This window comes from Myotis myotis, unplaced genomic scaffold, assembly GCF_014108235.1.
Source record: "Myotis myotis isolate mMyoMyo1 unplaced genomic scaffold, mMyoMyo1.p scaffold_m19_p_16, whole genome shotgun sequence".
NCBI lineage: Eukaryota > Metazoa > Chordata > Mammalia > Chiroptera > Vespertilionidae > Myotis > Myotis myotis.
The window spans coordinates 9,521,288-9,539,753 of NW_023416320.1; the positions used below are offsets into that span (position 1 = coordinate 9,521,288).

The 18,466-nt window shown below is 38.7% G+C and overlaps 1 protein-coding gene across 3 annotated transcripts in view; it reads left to right on the plus strand.

The window, feature by feature from the left end:
- CPQ (carboxypeptidase Q) overlaps window positions 1-18,466 on the plus strand; it is a 338,008-nt gene that overhangs the window by 192,632 nt on the left and 126,910 nt on the right. For all 3 annotated transcript variants that reach the window (XM_036337810.1, XM_036337808.1, XM_036337809.1), the window contains one exon: window positions 16,237-16,348. In XM_036337810.1, the coding sequence (XP_036193703.1) occupies window positions 16,237-16,348 (112 nt within the window). The remainder of the gene's footprint in view (window positions 1-16,236; window positions 16,349-18,466) is intronic.

The following is an 18,466-nucleotide window of genomic DNA, read 5'->3' on the forward strand; positions in this document are numbered from 1 at the left end:
AAGACTGCCTTATAGACTAGGCTTAAAGAAGAACCAAGATGAACTCCAGAGGGCATAGGAGACCCTCCCTTCCCTGTGGCCTGCTCTGTGTATCCCAAGCTTATCGTCATCCAATGCAACTCACACCTCTTGAGGTTTTGGGGCCAAGCCAGGTAAAAGGTAAACTTCCCTCATGTCTGATTATCCATGTTACTTTGGCTTAGGAGCTGATTTTGGTATAATTATTTGTAACCATGGTAGCAGAGCTGGTTTCTCTTGACATACATGTAATGAGCCTCACCAATTCTATGCAGAAAGAATTCCTGAGGCTGCTTTCCTCCTAAGGAGGAGCCTGTGGGCAGAGCAGGCACTTACTACTCCAGGGCACCTGTCTGGTGCAGAAGGCAGAATGCAACACAGTCCTACACTTCTAATTTATTGTTGTTGTCTTGGTTTTTAAGATTGTCAAGTATTTCACTGACAGTGCAATAGCATATATATAAAGTAAAAATAAATAAACTTAGGTGCTAGGTACAGTCCTACTAGGCTTCATCGACGTGGGTAGTGAAGCAGGCGTAAAGGAATGAGTGTGCTCATTTTCTGCTGAACATAGTTTTTTAACCTTTAGGCAGCGAGCTGAAAATGCCATGCCCACATAAATGAGCCTACAGAACCCTCCATATGTATTTTAATCAGAATTGTGGTGGATTTTATATTTTCATAGAGAATCACTAACATATATTTCACATTTTGGACCAAACATAAGATATTGTTTGGTTTTATGTTTGCTTTTTGCAGAATGATGAATGTACTTTATGATGATACATTATCTAATTGACTTTGGAATCATAGCCCCCTTTTTACCTTTATTGTCTGTTTTCTAATTTTATTTCTTTATTGAAATTGGAGAAGGTTTTGCCTCGTGTTTCATGATTTTATGTTTTATTTATAAATAATATTGGTCTAAAATTTACTGTTCTTGTTTTGTTTTGGTATCAAGGTAATACCTTAATAAATGAGTTGGCTTAGTTTGAGGATTATATATTCCTTTAAATTTTGTAAAACCTTTTGAGTCTAGTGCAGCCGTGGGCAAACTACGGCCCGCGGGCCGGATCCGGCCCCTTTGAAATGAATAAAACTAAAAAAAAAAAGAGACCGTACCCTTTTATGTAATGATGTTTACTTTGAATTTATATTAGTTCACACAAACTCTCCATCCATGCTTCTGTTCCGGCCCTCCGGTCCAGTTTAAGAACCCATTGTGGCCCTCGAGTCAAAAAGTTTGCCCACCCCTGGTCTAGTGGCTTAGTTTGTGTGTCTGTGAGAAGGAAAGAGAATACTTTCTGATTTTTTATTGAATTTCTTAATGTGTTCTTATTTTCCAAGTTTTTTATTTGTTCTTAAGTCAATTTTGGTAATTTTTCTTTTTCTAGAAAATTATTTCTTTGATCACCCTAATCATTATTTCTGAAATGTTTGTCTTTCCATAAAATTAATCTAAGCTGGAGTAGAGTTTTTATTCAGGTTGTTGATTTTGTTGACATTTTTAGCAACACATGTCTTCATGTGTTTTGGAATTTTGGTTTGCTGACTCATTTTGAGCAGGATGTGTTCGAATTGAGTTTGTGTTATTGTTTGTATTGTTTTCTCTCCCTCTGGGCTCGCTGTTCTCTCGCTAGAGGTTTTCTGATTGCTTTCACCTGGCCTGCAACACTGCCAGTCCACAGCCAAGGTTTTACTGTGTTGTATCACACAACCTTACCAATGGCAATAACAAGGATTGCATACGGTTACAAAGCCAGCGGGTGGCTAGTCTCAGAGCCTGGTTCTGATTCATGTCCATTTCTCCTCTAAAGGCTCAGACTTTTTATAAAGCTGTGCCTCTTGGCATGTCATTTTGCGTTTAGCCTCCTGTCCTGAGCCCAAAGCCCTTGCTTGCTTCCAGACAGTTAGTCTGGCTCAGGTCTCCCTATTTGCAGTGAGGTGGTTAGATCCTCTTGGCCTGTAGGAGCAAAAGGCCCAGCAGTTAGTGCTGGCTTCTAGACCTGGAGTCCTGCAGGTCTCCTGGCTTCAGACCCACTCACTGCTTTGTGATTCGAATCTACTTCTAGTCCACAGAGCTGTTTATCTGTTTTTTTGAGCCAAACTACAACCTTTTGATTTTCACCTTTTATATTTCATCTCTAATTGCACATGTTTGGGACAGAGGAGGCCCATAAAGGTGCAAATTCACTGTACCATGTTGACCAGAAATCTAATTATCAACTTCTAAACATTATTTTATTTCTGGTCCTAATTTCTTGTTGGTAGTTCTGTATGGTTCTGAACTTTGAAGACACATTAAAAGGTTAGTCTTTTAAAATTATACACATTGTTCACGCTCATTACTGAGAGAAAGGGAGTTACATTATATCAGTGATGATGAACCTATGACACGTGTGTCAGAGGTGACACGTGAACTCATTTTTTTGGTTGATTTTTCTTTGTTAAATGGCATTTAAATATATAAAATAAATATCAAAAATATAAGTCTTTGTTTTACTGTGGTTGCAAATATCAAAAAATTTCTATATGTGACACGGCACCAGAGTTAAGTTAGGGTTTTCCAAAATGCTGACACGCCGAGCTCAAAAGGTTCGCCATCACTGCATTATATAGTAGTTGAGGGTAAACTTTTTTAATGGGCTTTTTATGACTAAACGTGTAAAGGTCAAATTAGTGGAAATTTGTTTAATTTTGCATTGATCACAAAAAGAAATATTTTCTTTAAGGAACTGAACTTGCTTGATTCTAAGTCACATCTTATTACTACGCAGAAACAAATCAACTCAAGTTGATGCTTGACTATATTTCAAGTCTCGTGACAAATACATATGAAGATAATATAAAGGTCTCTGTCGATAGGTATCCCCCAGTCTGGCATCATGAGGAATCTTCCAGTCCTGTGTTTCTCAGCAGAGGGGTGGGTTGGAAGGCATCATGCTGACCTACCCCTAGTAGAAGTGCATCAGAGCAGGGATGGGAGACTTCTTATTTTCAAACTCTGCACGCTACCTCTCCTCCCAGCCCCCTACCGCCAGGGCAGTGCATTCTTTGCTCCTCATAACTGCTTGAAAATTACCCACCGAGAAAGCCACTTCTACTATGAACATACACCATATCCACTGGGCATTCTGATAACAGTACAACATGTAATTAAATGCTAGGATGGATTAGAAAATTAGACAGACCGAGCCTGCGCTGGGTACCAGGCAGTAGCATTAGGCTCTTTCCTGGCAATTGTTATGCCACCACTGTGGGCAGTTGTTAACGTCTGTTTTTTGATACATGGAATTGGAAGCTCAAAGAGCCCAAGTAGCTGAAGGTTCCTGGGAAGCAGAAGAGGTAGACTTCAAATCCTGGTGTGCCCTCCGCCAAAGCCCACGGTCCTAACGACTCTTGCAAGAAGAGGAGCAAAGACAAGGCTGAAGCATGCCCTACCAGATTGCAGTTCACTGAAGAAACATATGGAGATTAAAATCCATAAATTGTTGGAGTAGAGAGTTGGAAGAGATGAAACAGTGCTCCTTTGATAGGCCATTTATTTTTTTTCTTTGATCTTTAAATAACAACACACTTACATTTGTCTACGATAGCATAAAAAATTGATACTTGCTCTTGTTCATCCTATTCTTGTGAATCTTTATACCGTCTCTACAGAGATTAAGCTCAAATGTGATGTCAGGATTTGCTTTTGTTCCTGGTTTAAGCTTCTGCTTTCTCCATGCAGGACTTTTGATGCTTTCTCCAGGACCATATTCTGGACTCTCTCTATATATTCAGAGCACACCAAGGGAGAGAGTCATTCTGTGCCCAGTCTTACCACCTCTGTGAATGCGAATGACAGTGGAATCCTTAATTAGATTAGCCATTGTCAGGACAAAACTCACCTCAGATGCATGGGAAGCTTTAGTTCAAACACCTGACTTCATTTTCACCCAGCGCTACCTGGTTACCTAGTAACTGCAGAGTTATTTAAAAACCTGTATGTTAGTGATTACTTGAGCTAAAAAATTTTCCCCTTTGCAACCTGCTATAGAAATGAAACTATAACTTAGCTATTTTGTAGCATATGGATGTTTTCTAATGGAATGAGTTCATGCTGTTTTAAGTTAGGCTCTCCAAACAACATTTTAAAAGTATTTGTCATATTCCTAAATACCACGTGCTGTGACTGATTCTCCCACTAATTCAAACTGGCAGTGTAGAGTACCCCAAGCCTGTGCCTATTAAAGCAGTCCATATGCAATCCACTTATGCTCATCAACTTCCCAAGTGAGTCTTTCCTAGAGAGAATTGTTTGTAAAGTTTGAGGTCATCTCAAAGTAATGATGATGTCATCAATAACAGTGACCAGTTCAGGAGTTCAGGCTCTGTGCCAGGGACTATGACAGTGATCGGTACATAAACGCATCTCATTTAATTCTCACAACACACTTTAAAGGTAGGTTTGTATTATTATCCCTATTTTACAGATAGGGAAGCGAGGTTTAGAGAGGTTAAACAACTTGCCTCTGTCAAGCAGATAGGGATATTGCTAAAAAACTCATTGGACTCTGTGTGTAGGCAAAAAGTAGCAGATTGATGTTTAGCATAGTCGAGGTGATGCATTAGAGAAAAGCAATCAAAAGTAGTCCCTGCACCACTTTTCTATGAAGCAGGCAGTATGGGTCAGGAGCTCTGGGGTCTATTTTCAGGCCCTGCCATTTGGACAAATCACTGTTCCTCTGTGTAAAAGGAGACCGTTGGCCATAATCTCTTAACTCCTAATTCTGGCTGTAATTGGGTGAGGATGTAGGAGCCTGAGAAGGAATCCAGAGTCATTGTAAATTTCTTAATGTATGTAATTCTATATAATTAAAGAGATCAAGTAAATTCTGGGAACTGGCAGGAAGGTTGTTACAGTTTCTATATAATAAACAAAATAATTATGGTACTTATACATTACAAACTTGATTGCTGTATTTCCAAAATCTAGTGGAATTAGAGAAAGTTCAGAAGGAGATATCACAATGGTATGGAGACTATTATAATGAGCACAGCAATCTTCACCCTGCAAAGGAAAAATGTCTACAGTCATGATTATTAATGTATTATGTACTTGAGAAGGCAACCTTAGGGCAGATAAAGGGAAGTATCATGTGGTAGGTAATAAACACATGGGATTTTTTTTAACTTGGATGCAAAAAACTAAAAATAACCTTGAGAACATTTAAGCAAATGCAGACATGACAGTCCATTGTGAATTATCAAAGGAAACTATGGTTGTGGAGTCCACCCCTGTATTATTGTGCCCTCCCACAGCATACCCCTGGGTGTCAGCGAATGTTGATACAGCATGGCTTCAATTCAAGGAAGCAATTTTTTTTTAAATCCTCACCCGAGAATATTTTTCATTGATTTTTAGAGAGAGGGAAAAGGAGGGAGGTTTGAAGGGAGGGAGGGAGGGAGGGAGGGAGGGGGAGAGAGAGAGAGAGAGAGAGAGAGAGAGAGAGAGAGAGAGAGAGAGAGACATCTATGTGAGGAGAAACATCAATCAGTTGCCTCCTGCAGTGCTCTGACCAGGGCCAGGGATCAAACCCGAAACCTAGGTATGTATCCTGACCGGAAATCAAACTCACAGCCTTTTGGTGTCCAAGACAACACTGCTAACAACTGAGCCAAACCGGCCAGGGCAAGAAGGCAAATTTAAAGTCATAAAAAGTCCTGTTTACAATGGCAGATTTCCTTAAGAATAAATTATTAGCAATATAATTTAAATTTCTTATTTTGGGTCAAGTTGAAGAAAAAAACATGATAATAAAAGTTGATAGCTTAGAAGCCATGTAGTGTTCCAGGAAAACATGAACAGTTCCTTCTCACTGAATAATGGCCTAGAGAAGCCTGCTTTTCCTTTTAGAAACATAGAATCTTCACATCAGCCGTGTCCTTGGAGCTTATCAAGCTCAGCTCCCATTCCCAGCTCCGGTGAGATACCCTTTCTCTACCTAACAGATGTTCCTTTTGTTTTTGCCTGAACACTGCCAGTGTTTGGCAGCTTATTCCTCTGAGGAATACTGGTCCCTTGCTGGACCTACCAGATTTATTTTCCACTGAGCTGAAAGCTACCTGCACATACCCTCCCTCACTGGCCTGCTTGTACCCATAAGGGACATTTATTCCTCTTGTATAGGAAGCATCTAGCTTCTAGCCCTATGGAGCCCTGTCTTCTCCAGGGTAAACATAGCACTTGCTCTTCAAACAGTGCTATTTCCAGACACTGTAAAATCCCGACAGCTCTTCTCTGACCAGTCTGTTTTCCAGAAGGTCTCCTTAGGTATCTGGATGGATTTTGAAGGAAAAAAGTGTTTTATTAATTAAATTGGGAGTATTACTTCTCATAATTAGGACCCCATATTTTTATCGACAAACCCTAAAATTTTGTTAGCTTTTTCTGTAGCTGAAACACGCTATAGTTCAATATTCTTAGGCCACCTGAGTTTTCTGCTGGTCCCTGGATGAACTGCTCTCCACTTACTACCTCAACGTGCAGTGTGCGCCTTTGTATTTATTCCTGCTGAATTATCTTGTTGCTTATAAGCTATTTCTGCTTCAGAATATTTTAGAAGCTTGATTATTTGGTCCAACATATTAATGATTCATCTTATATTTTTATCATCTTAAATTCATAAGCATGTCTCCAAAGTAATGGAAATGTTGAACAAGATTGAACCAGGACTGACAGCAAGTGCTAACATTCAGAATTTAGTGAGAAATATAATTTAGTGAGAATTGTACTTTGAGGCTTGTACTTCTTTTAATCTTGCTCTAATTCTATAGCCTGTTAAATATACTCTTCGGGCTAAGAAATACAAGTTAAATTAATAAACACTTGTTTTTCTGTGCATTTTTGTTTCTTCAGAAAATACACTATGAGGGGAAAATAGTCTTCCTTATTCTCTCCTTTTCTTCTTTGTTCCTTCGTTCTTTTTTCTTTTTTTAAAAGTTTTCCCAAGGTGTATACAAAACATATGGCTACAACCAACATTTATTTAACTGATTAGAATATAATCTCATGACAAGACAAAATATTTAAGGGAACATGGATGATCTCGTGAATGCTGACATGAAAAAACTGAAGCCCAGCCCTAGCCAGTTTGGCTCAGTGGATAGAGTGTCGGCTGTGGACTAAAGGGTCCTGGGTTTTTGATTCTGGTCAAGGGCACACGTCCAGGTTGCGGGCTTGATCCCCAGTGTGGGGCATGCAGGAGGCAGCCAATCAATGATTCTCTCTCATCATTGATGTTTCTCTTTCTTTCTCTTTCTTTCTTTCTTTCTTTCTTTCTTTCTTTCTTTCTTTCTTTCTTCTCTTCTCTCTCTCTCTCTCTCTCTCTCTCTCTCTCTCTCTCTCTCTCTCTCTCTCCCCCCCCCCTCTCCCTCCTCTCTGAAATCAATAAAAATATATTATTTAAAAAAACCCTGAAGCCCACAATGTGACAATAATGTCACAATATCCACTGATGGAAAAAGTGAGCAGTTTTTTTCCATGATGTTCTTTTATTCTAATTAATTTCATGTAGAAAGAGGAAAGCTAATCCATTCTCTTTTGTGGTCTCTGTTAAAGTCCTGAAAATTACCTTATATATTCATTATGTTCTTTTTTTAGTTTTTCAATTACAGTTTGCATTCATTATTATTTTGAATGAGTTTCGGGTGTAGAGCATAGTGTTAGACAATCATATACTTTACAAAGTGGTCCCCCAGATGTTTCAAGTACCCACCTGGCACCATACATACTTATTACAATATTACTGACTATATTCCCTGTGCTGCACTTTCCATCCCTGTGACTGTTTTGTAACTACCAATTTGTACTTCTTAATCCCTTTGCCTTTTTCACCCAGCCCCCCATCCACCCTCCCCTCTGGCAACCATCCGTCTGTTATTCTCTGTATCTACAAGTCAGTATCTATTTCGTTTATTAACTTATGCTATTCTTTAGATTCCACCTGTGAGTGAAATCAGATGATTTTTGTCTTTCTCTGACTGATTTATTTCACTTGGCATAGTACTCTCTACACCTATCTCTATGCTGTCGCAAATGGTAAGATTTCATTCCTTTTTTTTTATGGCTGAGAGTTATATTTTTGTTTTTCACAGTAATTCCTCATGGACTCTCAATCTCTAGGGCCAATTTTTGTTTCATTTTGTCCAGCAGATAAGTTTTCTGTCCTGTACAAAGCATGATCATGCTCCCAGGTTGCTTTGGACTTAGAAAATAGAATAACTTTCAGACTATTGTTTTTGAGTTGTGATGCATACATCTCATAAGGTTAACCATCTTTTTGATATTAGTAGCTTTTGATTCTTGTGGGAATATAATTGTCACTTTTCTTCATGAGAGTGTTATTTGATTGTGAATATTGAAGATACGCTTCAATTTAATATATTTTCAATGGAAAGGAAAATATATTTTGGGTATATATACATAATATACCCTTTCCCTAGCTCTCATAGCATTTGTATTAAGTACAATAGTAGTTGAGATGTCTATTCTGGCTTTTTTAATTTCTATGACATGTAAATTCCAGTTAAAATATAAGACAGAATTTGGGTTTGTGGGCAGAATAGTACAAATGCAAGAAAATGTTCAATATTTGCTTTATCCCCTTCCTAAAAGAAAATATATCAATGGATATTTGGCGTTTTCCTAGTCTGAACACAGAGATCAATAGCTGAAATGAACTGGCTGATAGAGAGTGTGTGACGTCAGATAGGAAGAGAGGATTAAAGACCAGGAAGTGCTGTGATTGGACAGCAAGCCTGCTGTTGTGCAGACATGGCCTGTCAGAGTAAGCTTGGCTTCTTGACACTGTCTTGAAGCTAAAAATTGCATTATTGGAAAGTCCCCTATTAGGGTTGTGAGTAATACCACTTGACTGTCTTTTGTTTAAACTATAATTTATGCATCAAAATTAAAGTTGTCTTCTATTGTTGATATCATAAAAAGCCACAGAGTTACCCTAAAATTCATTCCCACGTCTTGAGACTTGGGATGGTTGACTTCTGACTCCCCATTACCATTGTGGTCCAGGGCCATGGCTGGCAGGAGACAACAGAATAACTTGGATATTTGAGGTAGAAATACTGTAGGTGACTTTATTGAAACTATGCAGGCTATCAAAGCTCGGTTGTATTTCTCAAAAACTCCTCCCCACATCTCAGTTCACCTAGTTATAGCAACATCCATGATGCCACCAAACTAGCACACATCAGAACATGGAGAAACAATTTTGCTATTTGAACCTCAGCAACCTGACACAGCCTGGACCCACAACTCGACCTGGGTTTGCTCTCTCTTTCATTCCTGTGCTTTCCCAAAGCTGCTTTGCAACCCTTCTCCCTTCTGCTTTGTCTTCTACTTCATCTCCTCTTCTTGTACTAGTCATCGTTTTTGCTCCCATCTCTCCCTGTCTCCTTCCATCTCTCTCTCCATCCCTTCCTTTCTTCCTCCATTCACAAAGTCATTCACAAAGTAACTAAAAAGTCCCCCACCCTCAAAACATATTTCTTCTTTTTTATTGATTTTAGAGAGGATGAAGGGGGGGGGGAGAGAGAGAGAGAGAGAGAGAGAGAGAGAGAGAGAGAGAGAGAGAGAGAGGAGAGAGAGAGAAAGAAGAAGGAGGAAGAGGAGGAGGAGGAGGAGGAGGAGGAGGAGGAGGAGGAGGAGGAGGAGGAGAAAACAGAAAGAGAGAGGAGAGGAGAGGGGAGGGGAGGGGAGGGGAGGGGAGGGGAGACATCGATTGGTTGCCTCCCCTATATGTCCCATCTAGGGATGAAACCCTCAACCTAGGTATGTGCTCTGACCAGGAATCAAACCTGTGACCTTCCAGTGCATGGGATGATGACATTCCAACCAACTGAGCCACACTAGCCAGGACACAAATTTTTTTCTATTAAGGAAAAACTATATAGTATTAAATTCATATACTCATTCACACTAATTTGGCTTTTAAAAATGGGAATTGATGGTAAAGGAGGAATTGGTGTATAGCTTCCCAGGGACTGTGCTTTTCAAAGTGATAGCACTCACTTGAATAGGTGAGCTCTGGCCTGTTTCGTTTTTATCTGCTAGTACATCAAATAGGGTCGAGAACTGGGGGCTGCAGAAGAATGTAAAAACAGAGGCTTTTAGCTGATCTCGTTGACTTCTATAGAGCACATTCAGCACATCACAGAAGGTTAACTAATTGTGAATATCTTCACAATCAATAGACAAACAAGCATCAAAAACAGTACTCTAAGCTGCATAGGCTTTGGGATTTTAAAAACCATTAGGAGTCAAGAAGAATCCTTTAGCTTGTAAACCTAAATGTCAAAAATAAAATCTTGTATAAATTGAACCATGAAAGAGTCTGTAGAATACCAAGTGCTTCTATCTTTCTTTTTTTTTTTTTTTTTTTAAATTCTACACACCATCCCTGGAACATAAGGGTGAGTGAATGGTTGTCAAAAAAGAGAAGTTATAGCTGTGCACTGTACCATCCTTGGATTTAACCATGGGAAAGATGATCATTATTGAGCTAGAAGTTAGCTAAGCTTTTCATCTCCCTTTCTTCCCCGGAGGAAGTTAAAATGCAACGTTGTAATTCAATTCTCTGCTCCTCCCATCCTTTCAAGTGAGACAACTTGTCCTGTGGTTGCTTAAGCCGGAGGAGAAGTAATTCAGAAGCATGATTCTTTCATTTAAAAGACTATCATCTCCAGTTGCAACCAGTCATGACTTCTGGATGAAATCCAAACAACTCCATTTAATCAGAGTGATTTCCTTCCACAGGCATTCTCTGCGGTACCACTACCCACAAGTCAATGTTCAATAAATTTCAGCCATTTCTTCCAAATACACTGCAATCATATTTTATAAATCTACCTATGTGTTGGTTTTTCTGAGCCACCGATAAATTAGACCCTTCTTGTTTTAGCCTAAGATATCTGTCTAGTAATGTACTCAGAGACTTCAACCAGAAACAGTAATGGTCTCCCTTTTATGAAGCCAGTCACAAGTAAGGAGGGGACAGTCTGGAATGAAACAGCTCCTTTTAGGAGCAGCTGTGGTGATGTGTGAGCACTGGGACAGATGGCCCATTTTCTTGTGAAAGAAGTCTACGTCCCACAAGCTATCAACATCCAACAGCTTCACTAAACACAGCTTGAAGATAAGAATCCAGTCAAGAGGAGCTCAGATGTTTGCCGTGTTGTGTCTGAATCCTGTGTGTCAGGGGCCTGGCTTTATTCTGTAGACCACCTAGTCTGTTCATTGCGGAGGACATTTTATTTGTTCAAACATAGCCCCTTTTGACTGTGCTGGGCAATGGCACAATACATTCAGCAAATGCCCTCTGAACGCCTAGATTGTGGTCTTTGACGGATTACAAAAACATGGATTTCTTGAGAAGTGCCTTCCCACCTGTGTTTGGATCCTAAATTTTGGGAAGATCTTGGCAGCCAGGGTATCTAGGAGATGCTCAGAGAACAGTCTGTTATGGTCATGAAGACTTTTCAAAGCACAAGTTCCTCCTTTTTTTTAAAAAAAAAATATATTTTATTGATTTTTCACAGAGAAGAAGGGAAAGGGATAGAGAGTTAGAAACATCGATGAGAGAGAAACATCGATCAGCTGCCTCCTGCACACCCCCAACTGGGGATGTGACTGCAACCAAGGTACATGCCCTTGACCGGAATCGAACCTGGGACCTTTCAGTCCGCAGGCCGACGCTCTATCCACTGAGCCAAACCGGTTAGGGCAGTTCCTCCTTTTAAGTGGTTAGAATAGGAAAAGAATTCTTGAAAACAGCCACGGAATATTGGACTAGATGTAACCTTGAAAGATTTTATTTATTCCTTCTATGTTAGCTTTCCATCTAAGACCAAAGACTGTAGTCTATTTTAGAAACCCTCCAAGGAAAGGAATTTCCCAGAACCTTTTCCCCATTAACACTCTTTTAACTTCTACCAAGGCCGCCATTAGAAAATTCTCATCATCTATATGTTTCTAATGTTCATTGCTGCAGCTCAGACCTGGTTCCTTTGCTTTCTCGTCTGCTGTTCCTATCCTCCACAGAGGGCCTATCATTGCTGAAGCCCATTGTTACATCACTTCTTGGCTTCTCTAAGGCTAAATAATGAAAGATTTTCCCCTCTTTTTGTAGGTCATATTTTTTAACTCTTAATTATTTTTGTTGTTGCAAATTTGATTGGGGATTTCCTGTGTCTGGAAATGCCTTGAACTTTGTAGCCCAAACACTTATTCCGTTACCTCTTAAAATACACCAAATAAGACTAAGAGAATAAAGAAGCTGCAAAGAAAACAAAACATCACAAAAGCCAAATATAAAACCACCGATAGTTATCTCTGGGCATGGTCTTGTTTTTTGGCTGTTTAAATCAGATGCAAATATATTATAATTAATGTTCATATCTGCTTGGCCCTGACATAAGGCATGGTGAGTTGGCATGTTTTACTGGGTTATCCTTGTGAGTTTGCATGAGGCATGCTAGCCAGGCACCATGCTGAATATGACCTCGTGCATTACTGTTTTCTAAGTGAATGTAGGAGCTGCTCTTATGGTTACAGAAATTCAAGTTCAGGCCTGGCTGGCATAGCTCAGTGGTTGAGCATCGATCTATGAACCAGGTGGTCACAGTTTGATCCCCCGTCAGGCCATATGCCTAGGTTGTGGGCTCAATCCCCAGTGTGGGGCATGCAGAAGGCAGCCAATCAATGATTTTCTCTCATCATTGATGTTTCTGTGTCCTCACCCTCTCCTTTCCTCTCTGAAATCAATTTTTTAAAAAAATATTTAAATTTTAAAAAAAGAAAAAATCAAGTTCATTAAAAATTCTCTTGAATTAGAAGTAGCTTTCTGTCATTACTGTTTTTAAATCAAATAATATTAAAATTACACCTACTCTCTCATGGTAGTCCCCAATTTTTTTCTGATTTCGAAAATTATATTAAAACAAGCTCTTATAATCCAAATTAGAGGCCTGATGCACGAAATTCATGCAAGAGTAGGCCTTCCTTCCCCTGGCTGCCAGCACCGGCTTCCCCCTGGCACCTGGGACCCAGGCCTCCCTCTGGCCACCGGCAGACACCTGGGACCCGAGCTTCGTCCAGGAAGGTCGTCCAGAAGGATGTCTGGTCTAATTAGCATACTATGCTTTTATTATTAGAGTTTGTGATCATTCTTCCATATCACTGCCAAAGACTTTGTCCTATAGGATATCGTTGAATTTCCTATTATTCAAAACTATTTCCCCTGTATTTTAATTATTAGTGTAAGTAGAAATTCTGGATTGGAGAATGGAGGCATTTCCAAAAACACATAGAAATATGATTAAAAGCAACCTCAGTTATTCTGAAGGCAATCTGGAGGATAACATAGAGCTGCCTTGATTTAGTTACTCTTACATGTTTTCTGAGAAAAAGGTTATTAAAATACATTTTGACACTATTTATCCACTGGAGCTTTAACTTCACTGGGAACATGGTTCTGAGAGTGGTGAGAATGTTGACTGATGTTCATTCCACATGGGATTACACCACTTTCTGAATCAGAGTTTCCTGCTATTGCAATATATTTTTTCATTTTTTCCTGAGAAACAATCCATTTGAGTTCATTACATGGCCATTTGTGAGTCTGGGGCATTGTACTTGTTTGTGACTACGATGAAGTCATCATGGGCTGGGTCTGTCTGTGGACACAGAGTCAACAGGAGAGCGTGCAGCTGCTCAGAGAAGCAGGCAGTGCAAGCGGTCACCCGGATATTTCCACCCCAAATCCTGCTTTCCCAAAGTCATGGGTTTTTCATTAATCATCAAGATTTGTTTACCTTTGATTTACTCATTACATGCTGTACATAGACATCACTCTGTTGAACTTATTCTTTTTATAGAACTTTTTATTGATGCGTAATAGTCTAAGAGAAAGTACACAGATCCTAAGTGTTTAACAAGATGAACTGCTACAAACGGAGCACACCTGTGTAGCTGGTACCCAGACCAGGCACCAGAACGTGACCAGCACCTCAGCACCTCTCCTTGGGCCCCTTCCTGGCGCTAATCCTCCTCACCTTGGGATACCGCTCTCCTGTGTTGCTTGTTTTTATATCTCATACAAATGGAATTATACATGGTGCATTGTTTTGTTTGGCTTCTTTCATTCTTCATTACGTTTATGAGATTCAGGTACATTTATCATGTATTGTGTTTGTTCATTCTTACTGTTGTGCAACGTTGCATTGATTAATACAACATCATTCATTCATTCTGCTGTTAACAGGCCCTTAAATAGTTTCCTTTCTGGGAAGGAGATGAGGGCTGTTATGAATATTCTATAGACATTCTAGTTCGTCTCTTTTGGTGAAAGTATATATACACACATGTTTCTGTTGGACTTATAGATGGAGGTTGCATTGCTGGGTCATAGGGCGTGCAGATGTTCAGATTTAGTAGATAAGCCAGTTTTTCAGAGCGGTTGTGAGTACTTATACTCACACCAGCGATGTATGAGAGTTCCAGTTGCTCTACCTCCTCACCAGTATTTGGCATTTTCTACCTTTTATCTTTTTAGCCATTACGGTGGATATATATTGAATGGGGTTTAATTTAAATTTCTTTGATAATAATGAACCTGTGTACCTTTTCATATGATTATTAATAATTTGTATATTTATGTTTGTGAACTGTCCAAGTATTTTGTCCATTTTTCCATCAGTTAACTTTCTTTTTGTTACTGTTTCACAGGAATTCTATATAATCTGGATATGGGTTCTTTGTTGCATATATGTGTTGGAAATACTTTCTTCTCTCTGGCTTGCCTTTTCACTCTTTCAAGGGGGTCTTTTGGTAAGCAAGTATTCCTAATATTTTAAAAGTCCCAATTTATTATTTTTTCTTTTATGGTTTGTTCTTTGTGTGTCCAGTTTAAGAAAGTTTCCTATTTCAAGTTCTGTGCTTTCCTCTAACACCTTTATTTAGACTTATAATTCATCTGACTTGATATCTATATATTGTATGGTATCGAGATCAAGATGTTACCGACCCTTCCAGGTTGGGGACCCAAAACAACGTCCTTCTGTCCATTGCCATTCACGCCAGTAGAATGAGACTGAGGTTGATAAAGTGGAGCAGAAACTTTATTCTTTGATCGAGGCATGGAGCAGGGGGAGCTCACGCTCTCACGGCACCTTCTCCCTGGCTGGGAAGGAGCCTTCTGTGTGTACAGGCTGTGGTGTGGAGCGATTCCATTCCTTGAGGCAGGCGTAGTTATTTTCCTGTTGCACTCGGCTCTTTCGCACATGATTCTTTTGTACACGATGCCCCATCGGCATCTTGGTCTTTGCGCTCGGCCCTCCTCATTTTGCAGTCGGGAATCCTTCTTAGTTCCTGTAAGCAAGCACAGCTCCTGACACGGTGTCGGTATTGAGAAACATTGGGGTATTTTGGATGACAGCCCAGTGACAAAGATACTTTTTCACTGGATGTCCTAACCCAACATCAGTTTACTTACTTTTAAGGACAATGTGTCCACAAAATGTAGTTCCATTGAGTTTATTTTTCCTGGAGAGAATTACTAATGATTCTCAGAAAAAATACGTAAACCTAATAATGATTTGAAACATAATATAATGTATAGATTATTTCACACTAATGTAAATTGAAATGTTTCTTAAAAGTTTTTCTGTTAGAATTTAGTTTGTAACTTTAGCAATTTATTCCACAGTAAAGTGACTTACAATGCACAAAGCACAATCATTTAAAAAATAAATTATTGTTTTTACTTTTTCATTTGTATTCACTTCAACACATGTGTATCCTGTATCTGTGAGAATTTGGGAGGTTGGAAATATGGTTGAAGTTTTGAGCTCCATTTTTACGTCATATAATAAAATTGTCACACATATGTCAGTCATAAGACTTTTTCTTAGTATTCAAAATTATATTAATAAAGAGAGGTATAAGGTGAGAACTTTTATTACTTCCATGATGATCTCACACCCTCTTGTGTAAGGCCTCTGTATTAAGTCTTCCACTAGTAATGACACAGATCTTCTAAGGCATTAAACATGGAAAGAATATAAAAGTTTCATTTCTGTATTTGGAATGCCTCTGAATCTTCCTCTTTTATGTCTTTTCTGCTTAATCCTATTTGTTTTTCTTTTTATTATTTGTTCTAGGTTGTCCTGGTCAGTGGACATCTGGACAGCTGGGACGTTGGGCAGGGCGCCATGGATGATGGTGGTGGAGCCTTTATATCATGGGAAGCACTCTCACTTATCCAAGATCTTGGTAAATATTTAGAAAGTTGTTAACCAAAGTGCGAGGGTCTCTGTGGTGACATGTTTAACTCAACACACAAAATAGTCAACAGATTAGTTACTGTAGATTCTCCTGAGGTTGAGATGCTTTTTGTTAGTTGACTCCAAGAAAAGAACTAATTTGTCCCCTTAAAAATTTTTTTTTAATTCAAGTGTCTGCCAGACAACCAAAATATCCACTATGATCAGCCACTGGGGAAAATGAACAAGCAAATGAAACCCTAGCAACTGCAACCACATCAGCTAGAGACTATGTAAGGATACTATGACGAAATGCAAAGAAAAATCACCAGCCCCCTCACTTCCTTTTCTTTGTTCATCTCTTTTTAAAATCACATTTATTTTACTTCTATCTCCCCACCCCCTCTCTTTTGGCAACTATCCGCTTGTTCTCTATATCTATAGTTCTGTTTCTCTTTTGTTTTTAGTATTCCACAAATAATATTGTATTTATCTTTTATTGCCTGGCTTATTTCATGTGGCATAATAGACTCTAGGTCCAACCATGTTTGTTGTTGCAAATAACAAGAGTGAATTCTTTTTTATGGCTGAGTAATATTCGTGTGTGTGTGTGTGTGTGTGTGTACCGCATTTTCTTTATTCATCTATTGTTGGACATCTATGTTGCTTCCATACTTTGGCTACCACAAGGGCTGCAGTGAACACATAGGGATGCCTATATCTTTTGTATTAGCGTTATTGTTTTCTTTGGATACATACCCAAAAGCATAATTCCTGGGTCATATGGCAGCTCTATTTTTTTAAATCTCCATACTGTTTTCCATAGTGGCTGCATCAATTTTCAATCCCACGGGAAATTATCAGGCTGTTAGAAGAGCTTCGCTATAGTTTTCAGTAGTGCACAAGGGTTCCCTTTTCCCTACATTATTACCAGCACTTGTTATTTGTTGATTTATTGATGATAGCCATCCTAACAGGTGCAATGTGATCTCTCCTTGTGGATTTAATTTGCTTTTCCCTGGTTATTAATAATGTTGGCCATCTTGTCATATATCTGCTGGCCATCTCTATGTCCTATTAGGAGAAATGTCTATTTACTGTTCTTTGCCCATTTTTAAATTGGATTTTTTTTGGGAGGGGTGGTGTTAAGTTACATAAGTTCTTAAATATCTTGTATATTAACCCTTTTGGGGTGTATCACTTCAAATATCTTCTCCCAGGCAGTAGGTCGTCTTTTTGTTTTGTTGATGATTTCCTTTGCTGTGCAAAAACTTTTTAGTTTGATATAGTCCCATCTGTTTATTTTTTCTTTTGTGCCCTTGCTCAAGGAGACATATCCAAAAATATATTCCAAAGAACCTTCTCAAAGAGTTTACTACCTATGTTTTCTTCTAGGAGTGTTATGGTTTCAGGTCTTACATTTAATCTTTAATTTATTTTGAGTTTATTTCTGTACATAGTGTAAGAATAGTGTTCTGATTTTATAATTTTAATGGTATCTGTCCAGTTTTCTTAATACCACTTTTTGAAGAGACTGTCTTTACCCATTGTATAACCTTGCTTCCTTTGCTGTAGATTAATTGAGCTATAAACAAGGATTTACTTATGGGCTCTCTATTCTAAACATTGATCTATATATCTGTTTTTATGCTAGTACTATACTATTTTGATTATTGTGACTTTGGAGTATAGTATATGTAACTTTGTAGTATCTAGTAGATAACTTTGTAGTATCCAGAATATTTGCCGGTGATTTTTATTTTTTTCATAATGTCTTTGTTTGGTTTTGGTATCAGGGTAATGTTGGCTCCATAAAATGAATCTGGAAGCATTCCTTCCTCTTTAACTTTTTTAATTCCTTATTCATTTCAAGGAAATTATCAGGCTGTTAGGATAGCTTTGCTACAGTTTTCTTTGTACGATAGAAGTCAGAGAAAGAAATGTAGGGCTGAATGAATGATTCCTTTAGCCATAATAAGGAATTCAGGCTTAAATATTGGACCTTGCAGGTAAACCTAAACATGGAAGAGATGGGCAGACATAAAAATGAATGGCTAATGGTGAAAGCAGTTTATTTTTATGACCTTATTGGTAAGCAAAAAACATACTTTTTTTTTTTTTTTTGCGT